The 17,454-nt window shown below is 48.7% G+C and overlaps 1 protein-coding gene across 3 annotated transcripts in view; it reads right to left on the bottom strand.

Annotated features, from left to right (window-relative positions):
• The window catches only part of EMSY (EMSY transcriptional repressor, BRCA2 interacting), a 56,782-nt gene that overhangs the window by 21,280 nt on the left and 18,048 nt on the right, over nt 1-17,454 (bottom strand). For 2 of the 3 annotated variants that reach the window (XM_081951758.1, XM_081951759.1), the window contains exons 4-12: nt 17,150-17,224; nt 14,997-15,178; nt 13,411-13,563; nt 10,771-11,033; nt 7,513-7,810; nt 5,753-5,956; nt 4,338-4,487; nt 2,937-3,110; nt 276-311 (exon numbers count right to left, since the gene is read on the bottom strand). In XM_081951758.1, coding sequence (XP_081807884.1) covers nt 276-311; nt 2,937-3,110; nt 4,338-4,487; nt 5,753-5,956; nt 7,513-7,810; nt 10,771-11,033; nt 13,411-13,563; nt 14,997-15,178; nt 17,150-17,224 — 1,535 coding nt within the window. The remainder of the gene's footprint in view (nt 1-275; nt 312-2,936; nt 3,111-4,337; nt 4,488-5,752; nt 5,957-7,512; nt 7,811-10,770; nt 11,034-13,410; nt 13,564-14,996; nt 15,179-17,149; nt 17,225-17,454) is intronic. The other variant, XM_081951760.1, reaches the window with a different exon arrangement.

Here is a 17,454-nt window from a genome sequence, read left to right on the forward strand (position 1 = left end):
GAACGGTCACTAAATGAATTACAAGTCAAGGACCACCTGTACCAAGGAGAATGAAAAGCCCCTGGCGTTGCCAAGACCGTCGGAAAGAAATCAGACAAATGGTTTACTAGAGCGGGGGTCACCAACCTTGGCAAAGTTTACGACTGGTGGACTTCAACTCCCAGAATTCCTCCGCTAGCATGTGCTGGCGGAGGAATTCTGGGAGTTGAAGTCCACCAGTCTTAAAAGCTGCCAAGGTTGGAGACCCCTGTACTAACTAGAGCATTGCTAGGTACCTTTTTGCTGAAAATACGTCTTCATCAAGGAGTTACCTGAAAGAAAAGGGAAAATAAAACAGGTTGATTCACAGACAGGGTCATTTACTTGGAAACCTAGGGCGGGAAGTTTCTGTTAAACATCTGGCACCCACTGCAACATCAAGCTCCGTTTTCGCTGGCAGGATGGAGGCTGTCGCAGCCGAAAACAGATGTCCAACTGGCCACGCCCACCCTTGCTATGCTTTCCCCCCCCTCCCCAAGGTCAAATACAACGCTGATACAGCCCTCAATGACATTGGGTTTGACACCTCTGTTCTAGAGAGTCAACGTCTTTTCTACATCATGGTGACCAGAACTGGATGCCGTATTCCAGGTGTGGCCTTACCAAGGCCTTATAAAGTGGTATTAACCCTTCACGTGATCTTGATTCTATCCCTCTGTTGATGCAGCCTAGAACTATGTTGGCTTTTTTGGCAGCTGCTGCATATGGCTGGCTCATATTTCAATGGTTGTCCACTAGGACTCCAAGATCCCTCTCACAGTTACCCACATTAAGCCAAGTGTAGCCTGTACCTACAGTATATCACAGAAGTGAGTACACCTCCTCACATTTTGCAAATATTTAAGTATACCTTTTGGACATTATCACTTAGGGGTATACTCACTTTTTGTTGCCAGCAGTCTAAGACATTAATGGCCGTGCGTTGCCTTATTTTGAGAGGACAGCACACTGGCACTGTTATACAAGCTGTGTACTCACTACTTTACATTGTAGCCGAGTGTCATTTCCTCAGGGTTGTCACATGAAAAGATATACTTAAATATTTACAAAATGTGAGAAGGGTATACTAACTTCTGTGATATACTGTATATATGTGTGTGTGTGTGTGTGTGTGTGTGTGTGTATATATATATATATATATATATATATATATATATATATATATATATATATATATATATATATATATATATATATATATATATATATATATATATATATATATATATATATATATATATATATATATATATATATATATATATATAATACAATAGCAGAGTTGGAAGGGACCTTGGAGGTCTTCTAGTCCAACCCCCTGCTCAAACAAGAGACCCTATCCCATTTCAGCCAGGTGACTGTCCAATCTCTTCCTGCAACCGCTCTTCATAGGTTTTAGTCTCCAGTCCCCTAATCCTCTTTGTTGCTCTTCTCTGCACTCTTTCTAGAGTCTCCATACCTTATTTTACATCATGGCGGCCAAAACTGAATGCAGGATTCCAAGTGTGGCCTTACCAAGGCATCATATTTCCTTGCCTAAATGTAAAACCTTATTTTTATCTACATTGAGTTTCATTTTGTTGGATAGGGCCCATTGGTCAAGTCTGTCAAGATCTTTTTGGATCCTGAGTTTGTCTTCTGGGGGGTTGGCTATTCCTGCCAGCTTGGTGTTGTCTGCAAATTTAATGAATCCCCCTTTCCATTCCTTCGTCCTATTTCTAGTCCTTCATCACTAGAGCACTCACTGGTTTCTACTACCTTCCTTTGGGGTCTATTATGGCTGAAACAAGGAACTTGCATCAAAACAAGCTTAGTCTATTAACCTACATCTTTCTAAATTTCAGGATTTTTTTTCCTGATTGGTTTTCAATTAAAAGTGGCATGTGGATCTTGTCTAATACTTCTAGTTAGGACTACTAGTGTTAATATGAATAGTAATGGAGATAGTGGACAACCTTGTCTTGTTCCTTTTCTTATATTAACATTTTCTGTCACATCTCCATTCTCCATCACTTTAGCTCTCTGGTGTGTGTAAATTGCCTTCATCACATCTGTAAATTTGTAAACCAAAGTCCATGCATTTTAATTGTGGCAACATAAATTGGCAATTTACATTATCAAATGCTTTCTGGGCATCCAAAAAAAATTAGCGCTCATTGTTTTTCACGATGTATTTCATAGTACTCCAATGTATCCCAAAATTATTCTAACATTGTTACTAACTTAGGTAAAAACCCGTTTTGATCACAATGTATAAACTCAATCAGAAATATTTTTAATCTTTCAGCAATTATTGAGGCAAACAATCTTTCAGCAGATTATTTGGGTGCAGGAATCTACATCTCTCTAAATTTCAGGATTTTTTTCCCCCCGATTGGTTTTCAATTAAAAGTGGCATGTGGATCTTGTCTAATACTTCTAGTTAGGACTTCTAGTGTTAATATGAATAGAAATGGAGATAGTGGACAACCTTGTCTCATTCCTTTTCTTATATTAATATTTTCTGTCACATCTCCATACTCAATCACTTTAGCTCTCTGGTGTGTGTAAATTGCCCTCATCGCATTTGTAAATTTTTCAACAAACTCCATGCATTTTAATTGTGGCCACATAAATTGGCAATTTTACATTATCAAACGCTTTCTGGGCATCCCCAAAAAATTAGCGCTCATTGTTTTTCACGATGTATTTCATAATACTCCAATGTATCCCAAAATTATTCTAACATTGTTACTAACTTAGGTAAAAACCCGTTTTGATCACAATGTATAAACTCAATCAGAAATATTTTTAATCTTTCAGCAGATTATTTGGGTGCAGGAATCTACATCTCTCTAAATCTCAGGGTCCCCTCCCCCCGATTGGTTTCCAATTAAAAGTGGCATGGGAATACCTACCAGACACAAGGTTGCTGCTGATAATCTTGCCTCCCAGGGTGGCAAGTGATTTGGGGACGACCGTAATGATGCTACCGCTAGTGGTTTTCACGTAGGTGGCTGCGCCAGCCGTGCCCGTCACCCGTGCCCCTATAGAAGGGCTCACTGTCGGACGAGTGTAAGTCGCTTGAGTCCCTGTTTTAAGGTGGGGGGAAAGAAGTGGGGAGGGGACAGAGTAAGATATCCGTTTATGGTCTGATTTGCATGTCGCGTGGGAAGACCAGGAGAAGAAGGGAGTGGCTAAAACGTGCAAATGAAGTGTTTTCTTTCCAACCTAACCAATTCAGGTAGTCAGGAGATTCATGACTTGGCAACTGTAAGACTTGTGGACTTCAACTCCCAGAATTCCCCAGCTAGCCAAAGTCCCAACTATGGCAGGTCCTTCGTCAGTGTGGGCTGCAGAAGAGAACTTCCATAATTTTCCAGTTTGGTCCAGTGGTTAAAGCACCACTCTAGATACTGGGAGAGGGGTGAGTTTTTGTCCCGCCTCAGACATGAAAGCCAGCTGGGGGACTTTGGGCCAACCAGGAGACGGTGAGTTCTAGTCTGGCTTTAGGCATGGAAGCCAACTGGGTGATTTTGGGCCAATCACCACAACGGAGTAAGTATTAATCCCGCCTTAGGCATGAAAGCTGACTGGGTGATTTTCGGCCAATCACCAGGAGACAATGAGTTCTAGTCCCCCTTAAGCATGAAAGCCAGCTGGGTGATTTTGGGCCAATCACCACAACAGAGTAAGTATTAATCCTTCCTAAGGCATGAAAGCTGACTGGGTGACTTTCGGCCAATCACCAGGAGACAGTGAGTTCTAGTCCCACCTTAAGCATGAAAGCCAGCTGGGTGATTTTGGGCCAATCACCACAACGGAGTAAGTATTAATCCCGCCTTAGGCATGAAAGCTGACTGGGTGATTTTCAGCCAATCACCAGGAGACGATAAGTTCTAGTCCCGCCTTACACATGGAAACCTGCTGGATGACTTGGGCCAATCATTAGGATTCAGTGAGTTCTAGTCCCGCCTTAGGTTTGAAAGCTGGTTGGGTGACTTAGGGCCAGTCATCAGGAGACGGTGAGTTCTAGTCCTGCTTCGGGCATGAAAGACGGCTAGACATAGCTCACTTAACAACCGCTTTTCTTAGCAATGGAAATTTTGGTCCCAATTGTGGCCATAAGTCAAGGACTATATGTAATAGGATTGCAAACTGGCCTGTTTTTTGGTTTTTGTTTAAATAAAGACATAGAAATCGATCCCTTGTTCTGCCCCGTGAAGGTCGGTTCATGAGTTGGCAGGCTGGCACTACCTCCCACCTCCCGTCTCTTCTGCCTGGCATGGAAACTGGCTGGGATGGAGAGACGGACTCACCGGCAGGAGCCGTGACCAGCTTGGTGGTCATGATGGTCCCATTGCTGCTCACCACCATGATGGGAGAATTGCTGCTGCTGGGCAGTGTCGCCGTGACGGGCTTGGGAAGGATTTTGCTGGGCTGCACCTGCTGGGTGATGATTTTGACACCTGGGGAGGAGATGTTGAACGGGGTGGCAGGGCAAATATAGGGAGGGAGGGAGTGGAGGGAGGGAGGAAGGAAGGAGGAAAGGAAAGAAGGAATAAGAAAGGAGAGGGGAAGGAAAGGAGAGAGGAAGGGAAGGAGGGGAGGGAAGAGAGTATGAAGAAGAGAGGAAGGGGAGGGGAGGAAGGGGAGGGAGGAAAGAAGGAAGGACAGTGTGAAGAAAGGAAGGAAGAAGAAAGGAGAGGGGAAGGAAAGGAGAGGGGAAGGGAAGGAAAGGAGGGCAGGGAAGAGAGTATGAAGAAGAGAGGAAGGGGAGGAAGCAAGGACGGTGGGAAGGAAGGAAGGAAGAAGAAAGGAGAGGGGAAGGAAGGGAGAGAGGAAAGGAAGGAGTGGAGTGGAGGGAGTTTGGAGGAAAGAAGGAAGAAGAGAGAGAGAAGAAGGGAAGGAGGGGAGGGAAGAGAGTATTGAGAAGAGGAAGGGGAGGGAGGAAGGAAGAAGAAAGGAGAGGGAAAGGGAGAGAGGAAGGGAAGGAGGGGAGGGAAGAGAGTATGAAGAAGAGAGGAAGGGGAGGGAAGAAAGAAGGAAGGGAAAGTGAGAGATGGAAGAGAATATGGAGAAGAGGAAGGGGAGGAAGGAAAGAAGGAAGGAAGAAGAAAGGAGAGGGGAAGGAAGGAAGGGGAGGGAGGATGGGAAGAAAGAAGGATGGATGGAAGGAGGGAGGGAGAGAGAGGACAGAAAATTAGACAAATTTTAAGGACACAGCCGGGATCCTAGAGCAGGTTGAGAAAACATTAACATTCAGAGATTGTTGAAGTACAGAGAAGTCCTCGACTTACAACCCTTTGTTTAGTGAACATTCAAGGTTGCCACGGGACTGAAAAACGGACCTTTTTGCAGCATCCCCAGGAGATCAAAATCCAGACACTTCGGCCACTGGCATGTACTGACGACGGTCGCAGTGTCCCGGGAAGGGAGGGGGGAGGAGTCCCACAATTCCCTTTTTGCGACCTTCCAACAAGCAAAGCCAATGGGTGGAAGCCAGAGATATGCTTCATACACGCACACACCCCATTCCTAACTTTACAACTGCAGCCACTCCTTTACCAACTTGCAGCAGGGAAGGTCGTAAAACGGGACAAAGCTCACTTTAACTTGGCTTAGCGACAGACGTTTGGCGCTCCAGGGTGGCTGTAAGTCGAGGACTACCCTCTATCTACCCTCCACCCCCACCCCCCATCGCCGGGACGATGCAACCCCTGTTATACAGTACCTGATTCTTGCTTGATCTGGATGGTGGGCTTAATGTGGGGGGTCAGAGGGGACTGCTGGGGGGCTGGGGGCGGCTGGGACGGGGCGGCTGGTGAAGTCAGCTGCTGCTTGGGGAACTGGGCGAGGATCTGGCTGGGCGTCCCCACCAGGCTTTTCGGAGATGGTAGCCGGGCGGCAGCCACCTTGATCGCTGAGGTGCAGACACCTGGAAGAGAGGATGAGGATGGCAGGATGGGTGCCTCTCCCAATTTCATCGGCCAAAAGAAAGCTAATGTAATCCTGGTTGTATAAACATAGAATCAAAATCACGTTCGCATTTTGTTATATTAGGCAAAGGTAAAGGTTCCCCTTGCACATATGTGCTAGTCGTTCCCGACTCTAGGGGGCGGTGCTCATCTCCCTTTCAAAGCCGAAGAGCCAGCGCTGTCCGAAGACGTCTCCGTGGTCATGTGGCCGGCATGACTCAACGCCAAAGGCGCATGGAACGCTGTTCCCTTCCCACCAAAGTTGGTTCCTATTTTTCTACTTGCATTTTTTACCTGCTTTCGAACTGCTAAGTTGGCAGAAGCTGGGACAAGTCACGGGAGCTCACTCCGTTACGCGGCGCTGGGGATTCGAACTGCCGATCTTTCTGATCGGCAAGCTCAGCGTCTTAGGCACTGAGCTACCGCGTCCCTCCTTTATTAGATTAGTACCGCTTTATAAAGCCTCAGTAAGGCCACACCTGGAATCCCACGTCCAGTTTTGGTTGCCGCATTACAAAAAAGATGTTGAGACTTTGGAAAAAAGCGCAGAGAAGAGCAACGAAGGTGATTAAAGGCCTGGAGACTAAAACATATGAAGAACGGTTGCAGGATTTGGGTTTGGCTAGTCTACAGAAAAGAAGGACTGGGGGGAAGGACGGACGACATGATAGCAGTGTTCCACTATATTGTGGCCCACAGGCTGCTGCCAACAGAGCTGGCAGCAGATTCGGACAGTGAGGACGTTGGGGGGAACATGGGCCAGTCCTGGAGTCTGGGGAAGGCTCTGATGAGGGCTCTGCGTAGAAAGCAGAGATGGAGCCAGGGCCGTCCGGCAGTTCTCAGCTGCCTTTGGAGTCGGAGATCAGTGGGGCAGAAGAACAGCTGGTGCCTGTTCCCAGTGTGCGCATGCGCAGAGCTGCCAGGAGAAGGGAACTTCTAAGAAAGCAGGGTCAACTTGGGACTCAAGGCACAGGTGGACAGTGAATGGCCCCTCCCATGAGGAATAAAGAGGAGCGAAAAGGGAGTGGAGTTTGCAGGAGACAATTCAATTCATGAGGGTGAAGATCTGTTCCTGGCTCCTTGGCAAGTAATTGCTGCTACAGCATGGAGTTTAGAAGATATTGGCCTGGCAGCTCTCCAAGCCTGATAAAGGTCCGTAGTTGTGAAATCTCACGAAAAACTCTTGGCCGGGACTTTGCTGGATGTGAATGAGAGGAATTCACATTTGCTTAATTAAAAAGGGGTTTTGTTGGGACAAGGCGTCTGCTTCATGATTTGGCCCTTGGGTGGAAGTACCTCCGGCGTGTGCCAGGGGAGCTTCACCTGTGACCGTAAGCGCCCTCCGCTCGCACGCGTGACCGTAAGCGCCCCCCATGCACGCGCATTTGCCCTCCTCTCCCGTGGTCTGGGTTTGAACAGGCGGCAGCCCCGTACTGGGCAATGGCCCAGGAGTTGGGGATTTATAGCATTAAGCTACAGGACTTTCCATTCTTACCCAAATCAGCCAGTCTCTTACCCTGCGCCATCGTCGACATAACCACGGAGGGCGTGGAGGACACCACGGTGGTCACCGCAACGGTGCTGGGCGTAGAAGAAGGCGTGGAACAGCTCCCTGCGGTGAGGCTGGTTGTGGTGGGGCTGGTGCTGTTGTTAAGCAGGGAGGACTGGGAAGCCGTAATGACCACGGGCTGCTTCTGGGTGGTGGACGCTATCACCGACGTGGGGACGAGTTTGGTGACGGCTGCGTAGTTGTGGGATTTGGAGAGGATGTTGGGGACGAACGTGGAGCTGGGCGAGGTGGTCACGATGATGACCTGGAAAAGAACAATGAGACACTTTGGACAACAGTTGAATACGATCGTTTTCCTGTTTGTGTTTCCAGGACAATACAATACAATAGCAGAGTTGGAAGGGACCTTGGAGGTCTTCTAGTCCAACCCCCTGCCTAGGCAAGGAACTCTATACCGTTTCAGACAAATGGCTATCCAACATCTTCTTAAAGACTTCCAGTGTTGGAGCATTCACAACTTCTGGAGGCAAGCTGTTCCACTGATTAATTGTTCTGTCAGGAAATTTCTCCTCAGTTCTAAATTGCTTCTCTCCTTGATTAGTTTCCACCCATTGCTTCGTGTTCTACCCTCAGGTGCTTTGGAGAATAGTTTGACTCTCTCTTCTTTGTGGCAACCTCTGAGATATTGGAAGACTTCTATCATGTCTCCTCTAGTCCTTCTTTCTCTTAAGCTAGACATACCCAGTTCCTGCAACCGTTCTTCATATGTTTTAGCCTCCAGTCCCCTAATCCTCTTTGTTGCTCTTCTCTGCACTCTTTCTAGAGTCTCCACATCTTTTCTACATCGTGGCGACCAAAACTGAATGCCGTATTCCAAGTGTGGCCTTACCAAGGCCTTATAAAGCGGTATTAACCCTTCACGTGATCTTGATTCTCTCCCTCTGTTGATGCAGCCTAGAACTGTGTTGGCTTTTTTGGCAGCTGCTGCCCACGGCTGGCTCCTATTTAAACGGTTGTCCACTAGGACTCCAAGATCCCTTTCACAGTTACTACTACTGAGCAAGGTATCACCTATACCAGTGATGGCGAACCTATGGCACGCGTGCCACAGGTGGCACGCGGAGCCATTTGTCAGGGCACGCAGAAGTTTGCTCGGAGGGTGGTTTTAAGCGTTCCGAAGCTTCAGGGAAGCCTCCGTACGGTCCCTGAAGCCTCCGGGGGGGGGAGCTCTTTTCGCCCTCCCCAGGCACCTATAAAGCCTCTGGAGCCTGGGGAGGGCAAAAAAAACATGTAAAAATGGGGGGGTCGCGCGTTGTGCACGCATGCGTATTGGGGGGTCGCGCATTGCATTATGGGTGCGGCACGCCCGCACACGACCCCCCTGCGCTCCCCCCACTTGTGGCACGCGAGCCAAAAAAGGTTCACCATCGCTGACCTACACTGTACCTGTGCATTTCGTTTTTGTTGCCTAAATGTAGAACCTTACTCTTTTCACCACTGAATTTCATTTTATTAGATAGTGCCCAATGTTCAAGTTTGTCAAGATCCTTCTGTATCTTAAGCCTATCTTCTGGAGTGTTGGCTATTCCTGCTAGCTTGGTGTCATCTGCAAATTTGATGAGTTCCCCATTTATTCCCTCATCCAAATCATTGATGAAGATGTTGTACTGTGACAGTGCTCAAAAATACAGGGAGTCCTCAACTTACAACCATTTATTTAGTGACTGCTGGAAATTAGTGGACTTTAATGGATTTTGTTTGTTTGCACAGCCCAGTTTTTTGTATGCTGCAGACTATTGCCATTGCTCAGCAGGAGGATTGGGGACCCCTGCTTTAACCCAAACCCAGGGGTCGGCAACCTTAAACACTCAAAGTGCCACAAAAGTCCTAACAGGAAGTCCCACATTCAATTCTGGAGCCGACCGGTAGTCTGGTCCCCCCCCCCCCGAGTCTCTTCCTAGTGCGGCGTCCTTTTTCCTCTGCCGACCGGAAGTCCAGTTGCCCCACCCCCACGCCCACCATAGAGTCTCTTCCTAGCGCGGCATCCTTTTTCCTCTGCCGACCGGAAGTCCGGTTGCCCCCCCCACCACCACCACCATAGAGTCTCTTCCTAGCGCGGCATCCTTTTACCTCTGCCGACCGGAAGTCCGGTTGCCCCACCCCCCCCACCATAGAGTCTCTTCCTAGCGCGGCATCCTTTTTCCTCTGCCGACCCGAAGTCTGGTTTCTCCCCCCCCACCATAGAGTCTCTTCCTAGCCCAGCGTCCTTTTTCCTCTGCCGACCGGAAGTCCGGTTGCCCCACCCCCACGCCCACCATAGAGTCTCTTCCTAGCGCGGCGTCCTTTTTCCTCTGCCGACCGGAAGTCCGGTTGCCCCACCCCCCACCATAGAGTCTCTTCCTAGCGCGGCATCCTTTTTCCTCTGCCGACCCGAAGTCTGGTTTCTCCCCCCCCACCATAGAGTCTCTTCCTAGCCCAGCGTCCTTTTTCCTCTGCCAACTGGAAGTCCGGTTGCCCCACCCCCACGCCCACCAGAGTCTCTTCCTAGCGCGGTGTCCTTTTTCCTCTGCCAACCCGAAGTCTAGTTCCACCCCCCCCACCCCCAACATAGAGTCTCTTCCTAGGGTGACGTCCTTTTTCCTCTGCCGACCGGAAGTCCGGTTCCCCCACCCCCACCACGGAGTCTCTTCCTACCCCGGCGTCCTTTTTCCTCTGCCGACTGGAAGTCCGGTTGCCCCACCCCCCACCATAGAGACTCTTCCTAGCGCAGCGTCCTTTTTCCTCTGCCGACCCGAAGTCTGGTTTCTCCCCACCACCACCATAGAGTCTCTTCCTAGCCCAGCATCCTTTTTCCTCTGCCAACCGGAAGTCCGGTTCCCCACCACCACCCCACCACCACCATAGAGTCTCTTCCTAGCATGGCTTCCTCTGCCAACCAGAAGTCTGGTTCCCCCAACGTAGTCTCCTCCTAGCAGGGCGTCCTTTTTCCTCTATCCGTCCTAACCGAAAGCCCTATCCATTGTGGAGCTGACCGGAAAACCCGCCCATTGCCATAGAGTCTCCTCCTGGCGTAACGTGCTCCCCCACCCCCAGAAGGGGTGGCGCCTGGCAGTGACAGGGAGCCACAGCAGAGGGATGAGAGCGCCACATGCAGCTCCAGAGCCACATGAGGCTCCAGACCTGCAGGTTGCCGACCCCTACCCAAACTCTTTGATAGCGTGGGAGAAGCTTCCCGCCCCAAACCACCCCAATCCCACCTCGGACCTTCTGGGTGTTGGTGTTGGTGGTTTGAGTGGAGGAGGGTTTGGTGAAGGTGATCTTGACGGGAGACATGTGGGGCGGCAGGGAGTTGGCGATGCTTTGCATGATGCTGCTCATCTTGGGGCTGCCCCCCACGGGCACCGTGATGGTCTTGGTGACTGGCGGGATGGCCTTGGGGACCTCTTTCAGGAGCACTGGGGAGGAGCTGGAGGAGTTGGTGCGGCGTCTCTTGCGGGGCTTCTCGTCCTCGTCCGAACAACTCACGCCTGCAACGCAAAGCACAGAGTTTGGGCGTTCTCATTCCGTCGAATCAATCGGACATTCTACTGTGTGGTTAGTGATGAACATATTATTGCCATAGTCTATAAAGATATGACATATAAAAGGGGACACAGTGGCTCAGTAGCTAATACGCTGAGCTTGTCGATCCGAAAGGACAGCAGTTCAGCGGTTCGAATCCCTAGTGCCGCGTAACGGAGTGAGCTCCCGTGACTTGTCCCAGCTTCTGCCAACTTAGCAGTTCAAAAGCATGTAAAAAAGGCAAGTAGAAAAACAGGAACCACCTTTGGTGGGAAGGAAACAGCGTTCCGTGCGCCTTCAGCATTTAGTCATGCCGGCCACATGACCACAGAGATGTCTTCGGACAGCGCTGGCTCTGAGCACCGCCCCCTAGAGTTGGGAACGACTAGCATGTATGTGCGAGGGGAACCTTTACCTTTACCATAAAGTGTTATTGAATTTAAATCTGGAAAAGGAACAAGTAAAAGCATTGTACGATTCGGTGGGCAAGGAACTTTGGATATAACGTGATGCTTGCATAGCGTGGGAGAATATGCGGAATCAAGGTTTAAAACTTACATTAAACTATAATTTAAAAGAACATTTCTGTAAGATGATGTATGGTTGGCATTTAGCTCCAGATAAGTTGTCAAGAATGCATAAAGGTATTTCAAATGAACGTTGGAAATGTAAACTTAAAGAAGGGTTTTATCATTTTATCTTTTTATCATTTAGGGTGGAAGTGTGATAAAGCAAAGAAATATTGGAATAGGATTCATCTCTCAATACAGGAAGTTCTTAAAGTGAATATATAAAGAAAACCAGATACTTTTCTTTTGGGTTTAATGGAAAAAGCGAAGGGATTGTTAAACTAATCTCTTCTTTAGCTGATTTTTGTTCCCAGAGCGCTTCCAGAATAGGTGCCAACCACAAGTTGACAAGCCCAGCCCTACACCTTAATTAGTCAGCTGCAAGCTGCTGCCTGTAACTGACAAGACTTTAATCAGTGTCACATCTTGGATTTTGTCAGTTTCCTAAAGCGCTCTAGGCTCCCAGCCAGCACACTAGACAAACAGCTGGTGTGGTTACATTCCTTTCAATGGGTACTCTCGCATAGGACCACAATTGAGCCCAACATTTCTGGTGTTAAGTGACACATTTGTTACGTGGGTTTGGCCCCATTTTACCACCTTTCTTGTCACACTTTTTAAGTGAAACACTTAAAGTTGTTAAGTAAGTAATGCAATTGTTAAATAAATCTGGCTTCCCCATTGACTTTGCTTATCAGAAGGTTGCAAAAGGGGATCAATATGAGACAGCAACCGTTATAAGTACAAGTCAGTTGCCAAGCGTCTGAATTTTCATCACATGAGGATACTGCAATGGTCATAAGTGTAGAAAGTGGTCACAGGTCTCTTTTTTTCAGTGCCGTTGTAACTTTGCATGGTCACTAAATGAATTGTTGTAAGTCAAGGACCACTTGTATATTCTACATTGTGTTTCTGCTTACTCTTTTATAATCCCTTCCTCTCCAGGGAATGTAAACAACGATTCCCTTCTTACTTATTATCCCAGCACTGGAGTGTGCATTCCAAAGGGTGGGGGACGGAAGGAAGCAGAAAGCTGAAATAAAATTATAAGCACGCTCCGGATCCTGTCATTATCCACTTAGCGACCAAGTTGCCAGTGTGGTTGCTAAACAAGGACTATCTACTGTATTTTTCGGACTATAAGACGCACCAAGATTTTGAAGAGGTAAATTTTTTAAAAAAGTTTTTGCACTCTGCACGCCTCCCAAACCCTCTGCACACCTCATTATTAGTAAAAGTGCTCCTGGGGACTGGAGGGGGGGGAGCAAAACGAGCAAATAACGGCCTGGTTTTTTTGCAAAAAAACAGAGCATGCGTAGGCTTTGGGAGGCTTGTAGAGTCCTCCTGGGAGCTGGGGAGGGGGGGGGGCAAAAATGAGCAAAGAATGGCCTGTTTTTCGCCCGTTTCTGCCCCCCTCAGCCCCCCGAGAGGATTTTGCAGGCCTCCCAAACCCTCTGCATGTCCATTTTTGCGAAGGGGGCAGGGTTTTGGGAGGCCAGAAATGCTGTATTCAGTGTATAAGATGCACCCAGATTTTCACCCTCTTTTTGTGGGGGGAAAGGCTGCGTCTTATACTCCGAAAAATACGGTACCTGTAAAAATCAAAACATTCTAAACTGCCACTTTGAAACGATCTTTTCCAAGAGTATCAGAAGGAGTCTAACTTCAAAAATGAGACACTTGAATTTACCATTCCAAGAATTGCACCAGGATTCAAACAGCTTGCTTTGAGGTCATAACCAAGATCTTCCATTTTGGCTGATAACACACTTACTTTTAACGTAAACAGCACTTCCGCTTGGGAGAACGACAACGTTGGAAGCTGGGCTGGCAGGTCTGGGGGACTTAACCGTTGCAATGCTACCGCTGGGTACGGGAGTGGACGTCGGCGTAGAGGTGGTAGTTGTGTAGGAGTAACAAACCACGACTGGAGAGGAAGTCAAAAGACAAGTTTTAGTTGGGTTTTCAAAATAGATTCTGCTTTCTCGAATCATTTTTGAGCCCCAGAGTCACACAGGAGCATCCCCCCTGCCTTCAAAGTGCGCTAATCCCCAATTCAAGGCTTGTTCTACCCCAATTTGAAAACTCTCTCCCTTCAGGTCCTGCTTTTTCAAGAGTCAACCGAACTTCCTTTGTTTTTCCTTGAAGAGGTTTCGCTTCTCATCCAAGAAGCTTCTTCAGGTTCTGGCAAAGTGATGGAGGAGAGTCGGAATTGAAAAAATTCCTTGGATGAGGAGCGAAATGTCTTCAAGGAAAAACAAAAGAAAGCCCAGTTGCCTCCTGAAAAAGGGATGACCTTGACCTAGATCAGAGGTCGGCAACCTTAAACACTTAAAGAGCCACAAAGGTCCTAACCGGAAGCCTCCCTGTTCAATTTTGGAACTGACCGGAAGCCCAGTTCCCCCACCACAGAATCTCCTCCTAGCACTTTTTCCTCTACCTATCCTAACCGAAAGCCCTATCACCGGGATGCCGAACCTATGGCACACGTGCCACAGGTGGCACGCAAAGCCATTTGTCAGGGCACGCAAGACGCTGTCCTGTCACCTAGCCAGCGCGCATGAGTGCGCTGGCCAGCTGAGTTCACCCTTTTTTAAAGCCATTTTTTGGCCTCCCCAGGCTCCAGAGGCTTTATAGGAGCCTGGGGAGGGCGAAAAGAGCCTCTGCCGCCCGCCCCCATTCCCCAGAGGCCCTCCGGAGGCTTCAGGAGCTTCCTTGAAGCCTCCGGAGTGTAAAAAAAACGGCCCTATGGGCAAACCGGAAGTTTGGGAACAGACTTCTGGTTTGCTCGGAGGGTCGTTTTAAGTGCTCCGGAGGCTTCAAGGAAGTCTCCTGAAGGTCCCTGAAGCCTCCGGAGTGCTCAAAACGACCCTCTGAGCAAACCGGAAGTTTGCTCGTAGGGTCTTTTTTTTTTTTGCCCTCCGGAGGCTTCAGGGATGCCTCCTGAAGGTCCCTGAAGCCTCCGGAGGGCAGGGGGGGCAGGGAGGCTTTTTTCGCCCTCCCCAGGCTCCTATAAAGCCTCTGGAGCCTGGGCTGGGCAAAAAAAAGGATGCAAAAAATGGGGGTTCGTGCCTGTAGTGCGCGCATGAGCACTGGTGGGGTCATGCATTGCATTATGGGTGCGGCACGCACGCACGCAACGCCCCTGCGCTCCCACTTATGGCACGCGAGCCAAAAAAGGTTCGCCGTCACTGCCCTATCAATTGTGGAGCCCACCGGTGACAGCTGCAGCAGAGGGGTGACAGAGGCACATGCAGCTCCAGAGCTGGGGGTTGCTGACCCCTGACCTAGATGCAGAGAACCCCCCCATAGACATTATCTCCCCAATCCCCAAGCTGTAAGAAGATGAAGGCCACCTACCCTCACCTTCTTTGCTTCCTGTTTCCGCAGGGGAAGGGAGAGAGGCGTTGTGCTGGAGAGCGGCGTTGGCCACCGCGTTGGCCGTGACGGTGAAGGCTGTTTGTGGAACCAACCGGGGCATCAGAGGAACCAGCCGGCGGCCTTCGATGGACCATTCGGAAGAGCTGTTCGGCCCGGACATGCTGAAGGGAAACCCGCAATGTTAGAAACAGCCTGTTCACTTGCCCCCTGATCACAACTCGCCCCCAGATACAATACAATACAATACAATACAATACAATAGTAGAGTTGGAAGGGACCTTGGAGGTCTTCTAGTCCAACCCCCTGCCTAGGCAGGAAACCCTATACCGTTTCAGACAAATGGTTATCCAACATCTTCTTTAAAATGTCCAGTGTTGGAGCATTCACAACTTCTGGAGGCAAGCTGTTCCACTGATTAATTGTTCTAACTGTCAGAAAATTTCTCCTCAGTTCTAAGTTGCTTCTCTCCTTGATTAGTTTCCACCCATTGCTTCTTGTTCTACCCTCAGGTGCCTTGGAGAATAGTTTGACTCCCTCCTCTTTGTGGCAACCCCTGAGATATTGGAACACTGCTATCATGTCTCCCCTGGTCCTTCTTTCTCTTAAGCTAAACATACCCAGTTCCTGCAACCGTTCTTCATATGTTTTAGTCTCCAGTCCCATAATCATCTTTGTTGCTCTTCTCTGCACTCTTTCTAGAGTCTCCACATCTTTTCTACATCGTGGCGACCAGAACTGGATGCCGTATTCCAAGTGTGGCCTTACCAAGGCCTTATAAAGTGGTATTAACACTTCACATGATCTTGATTCTATCCCTCTGTTGATGCAGCCTAGGACTGTGTTGGCTTTTTTGGCAGCTGCTGCACACTGCTGGCTCATATTTAAATGGTTGTCCACTAGGACTCCAAAATCCCTTTCATTCAGATGTTGTGGGTGCCACATCACTGGAGATTTTTAAGAAGAGACTGGACAGCCATCGGTCTGAAACGGCATAGGGTTTCCTGCTTGAGCAGGGGGCTGGACTAGAAGACCTCCAAGGTCCCTTCCAACTCTGTTATTCTGTAAATGCCAGTGTTAAAAAAAAAACAGAGGGAAGCTAAAATATCCTAATATTTTAGGAGTTGCGGTAGCATCGTCGTTAAAGTCCTGCATTGCAGGCTGAATCTGCCGACTGCCAGGAGTTCAATCCTGACCGGCTCAAAGTTGACTCAGCCTTCCATCCTTCCGAGGTCATTAAAATGAGGACCCAGATTGTTGGGGGGGCAAGAGGCGGACTCTTAAAACTTCTTAGAGAGGGGCTGTAAAGCACTATGAAGTGGTATATAAGCCCAATTGTTACAACACAAGAGAAGCAGCCCACTGCTTCCCACCTTTTTTTTGGGGGGGGGGGGGGGAGGAAATGACACTCAAGTATTGCTACTCAGTGGCGTCATTGTCACCATCTCTTGTTTGAGATTAGATCTGCTCTTAACTTGGCCACATTCTGAAAAAACGCTGGGAAGATGATGCCCTGGGAAACGTTTGGATCGCAAGGTCACTCTATCTAACATTGTTTTGGGTGGTTTTAGAATTTTAGCCCTTCTATGTATAGGTGGCAAAAAGGTAAAGGTTCCCCTCGCACATCTGTGCTAGTCGTTCCCGACTCTAGGAGGCGATGCTCATCTCCGTTTCAAAGCCGAAGAGCCAGCGCTGACTGAAGACGTCTCCGTGGTCATGTGGCCGGCATGACTCAACGCCGAAGGCGCACAGAACGCTGTTCCCTTCCCACGAAAGGTGGTCCCTATTTTCCTACTTGCATTTTTTAACGTGTTTTCAAACTGCTAGATTAGCAGAAGCTGGGATGAGTCACGGGAGCTCACTCCGTTACACGGCGCTGGGGATTCGAACTGCCAAACTGCCGGCCTTTCTGATAGACAAGCGCAGCATCTTAGCCACTGAGCCACTGTGTCCTTATGTATAGGTGTACTTTTACCATATTTGTATGGCGTTAAAGGTCTAGTTGGATTACAGCAGGGTAAAAATTTAATAAAAAGAAGGAAGAAATGACTAGTGTCAATAAGCGAAAGAGACACTCGGAAATGTTGCCTGTGTGAGATCTGGTTAGAAAACGTTTGTAACGCCTGCCGTCTTACTTATGTGCGATGGTTGTCAGGCGTTCATCGTTGACCGCCCTGCGAACTTCCGCCCGGTGTCTTTCCGTCGAAATGCTGTTGAAAAAGACATGGATTTAAATTTAACTTCGGGGGGGGGGGGGGAGGGTGTTGAAGGGCCTCCTTCAGTCCTCTGTCAACGAAAATGGAGGTTGGGGAGCCACACACGAGCTCCCTTTTCGCTGGCAGGAGGCTGTCGTTTTTTTGCGTCTCCCTCTGAACTGCCAAGTGGACTCAGCCTTCCTTAGCAGGGAGAAAAACCCACCCCATCCAAGGCTTATGCGGAT

This window comes from Natrix helvetica (genome assembly GCF_964273705.1).
Source record: "Natrix helvetica genome assembly, chromosome: 4".
Lineage (NCBI taxonomy): Eukaryota > Metazoa > Chordata > Lepidosauria > Squamata > Natricidae > Natrix > Natrix helvetica.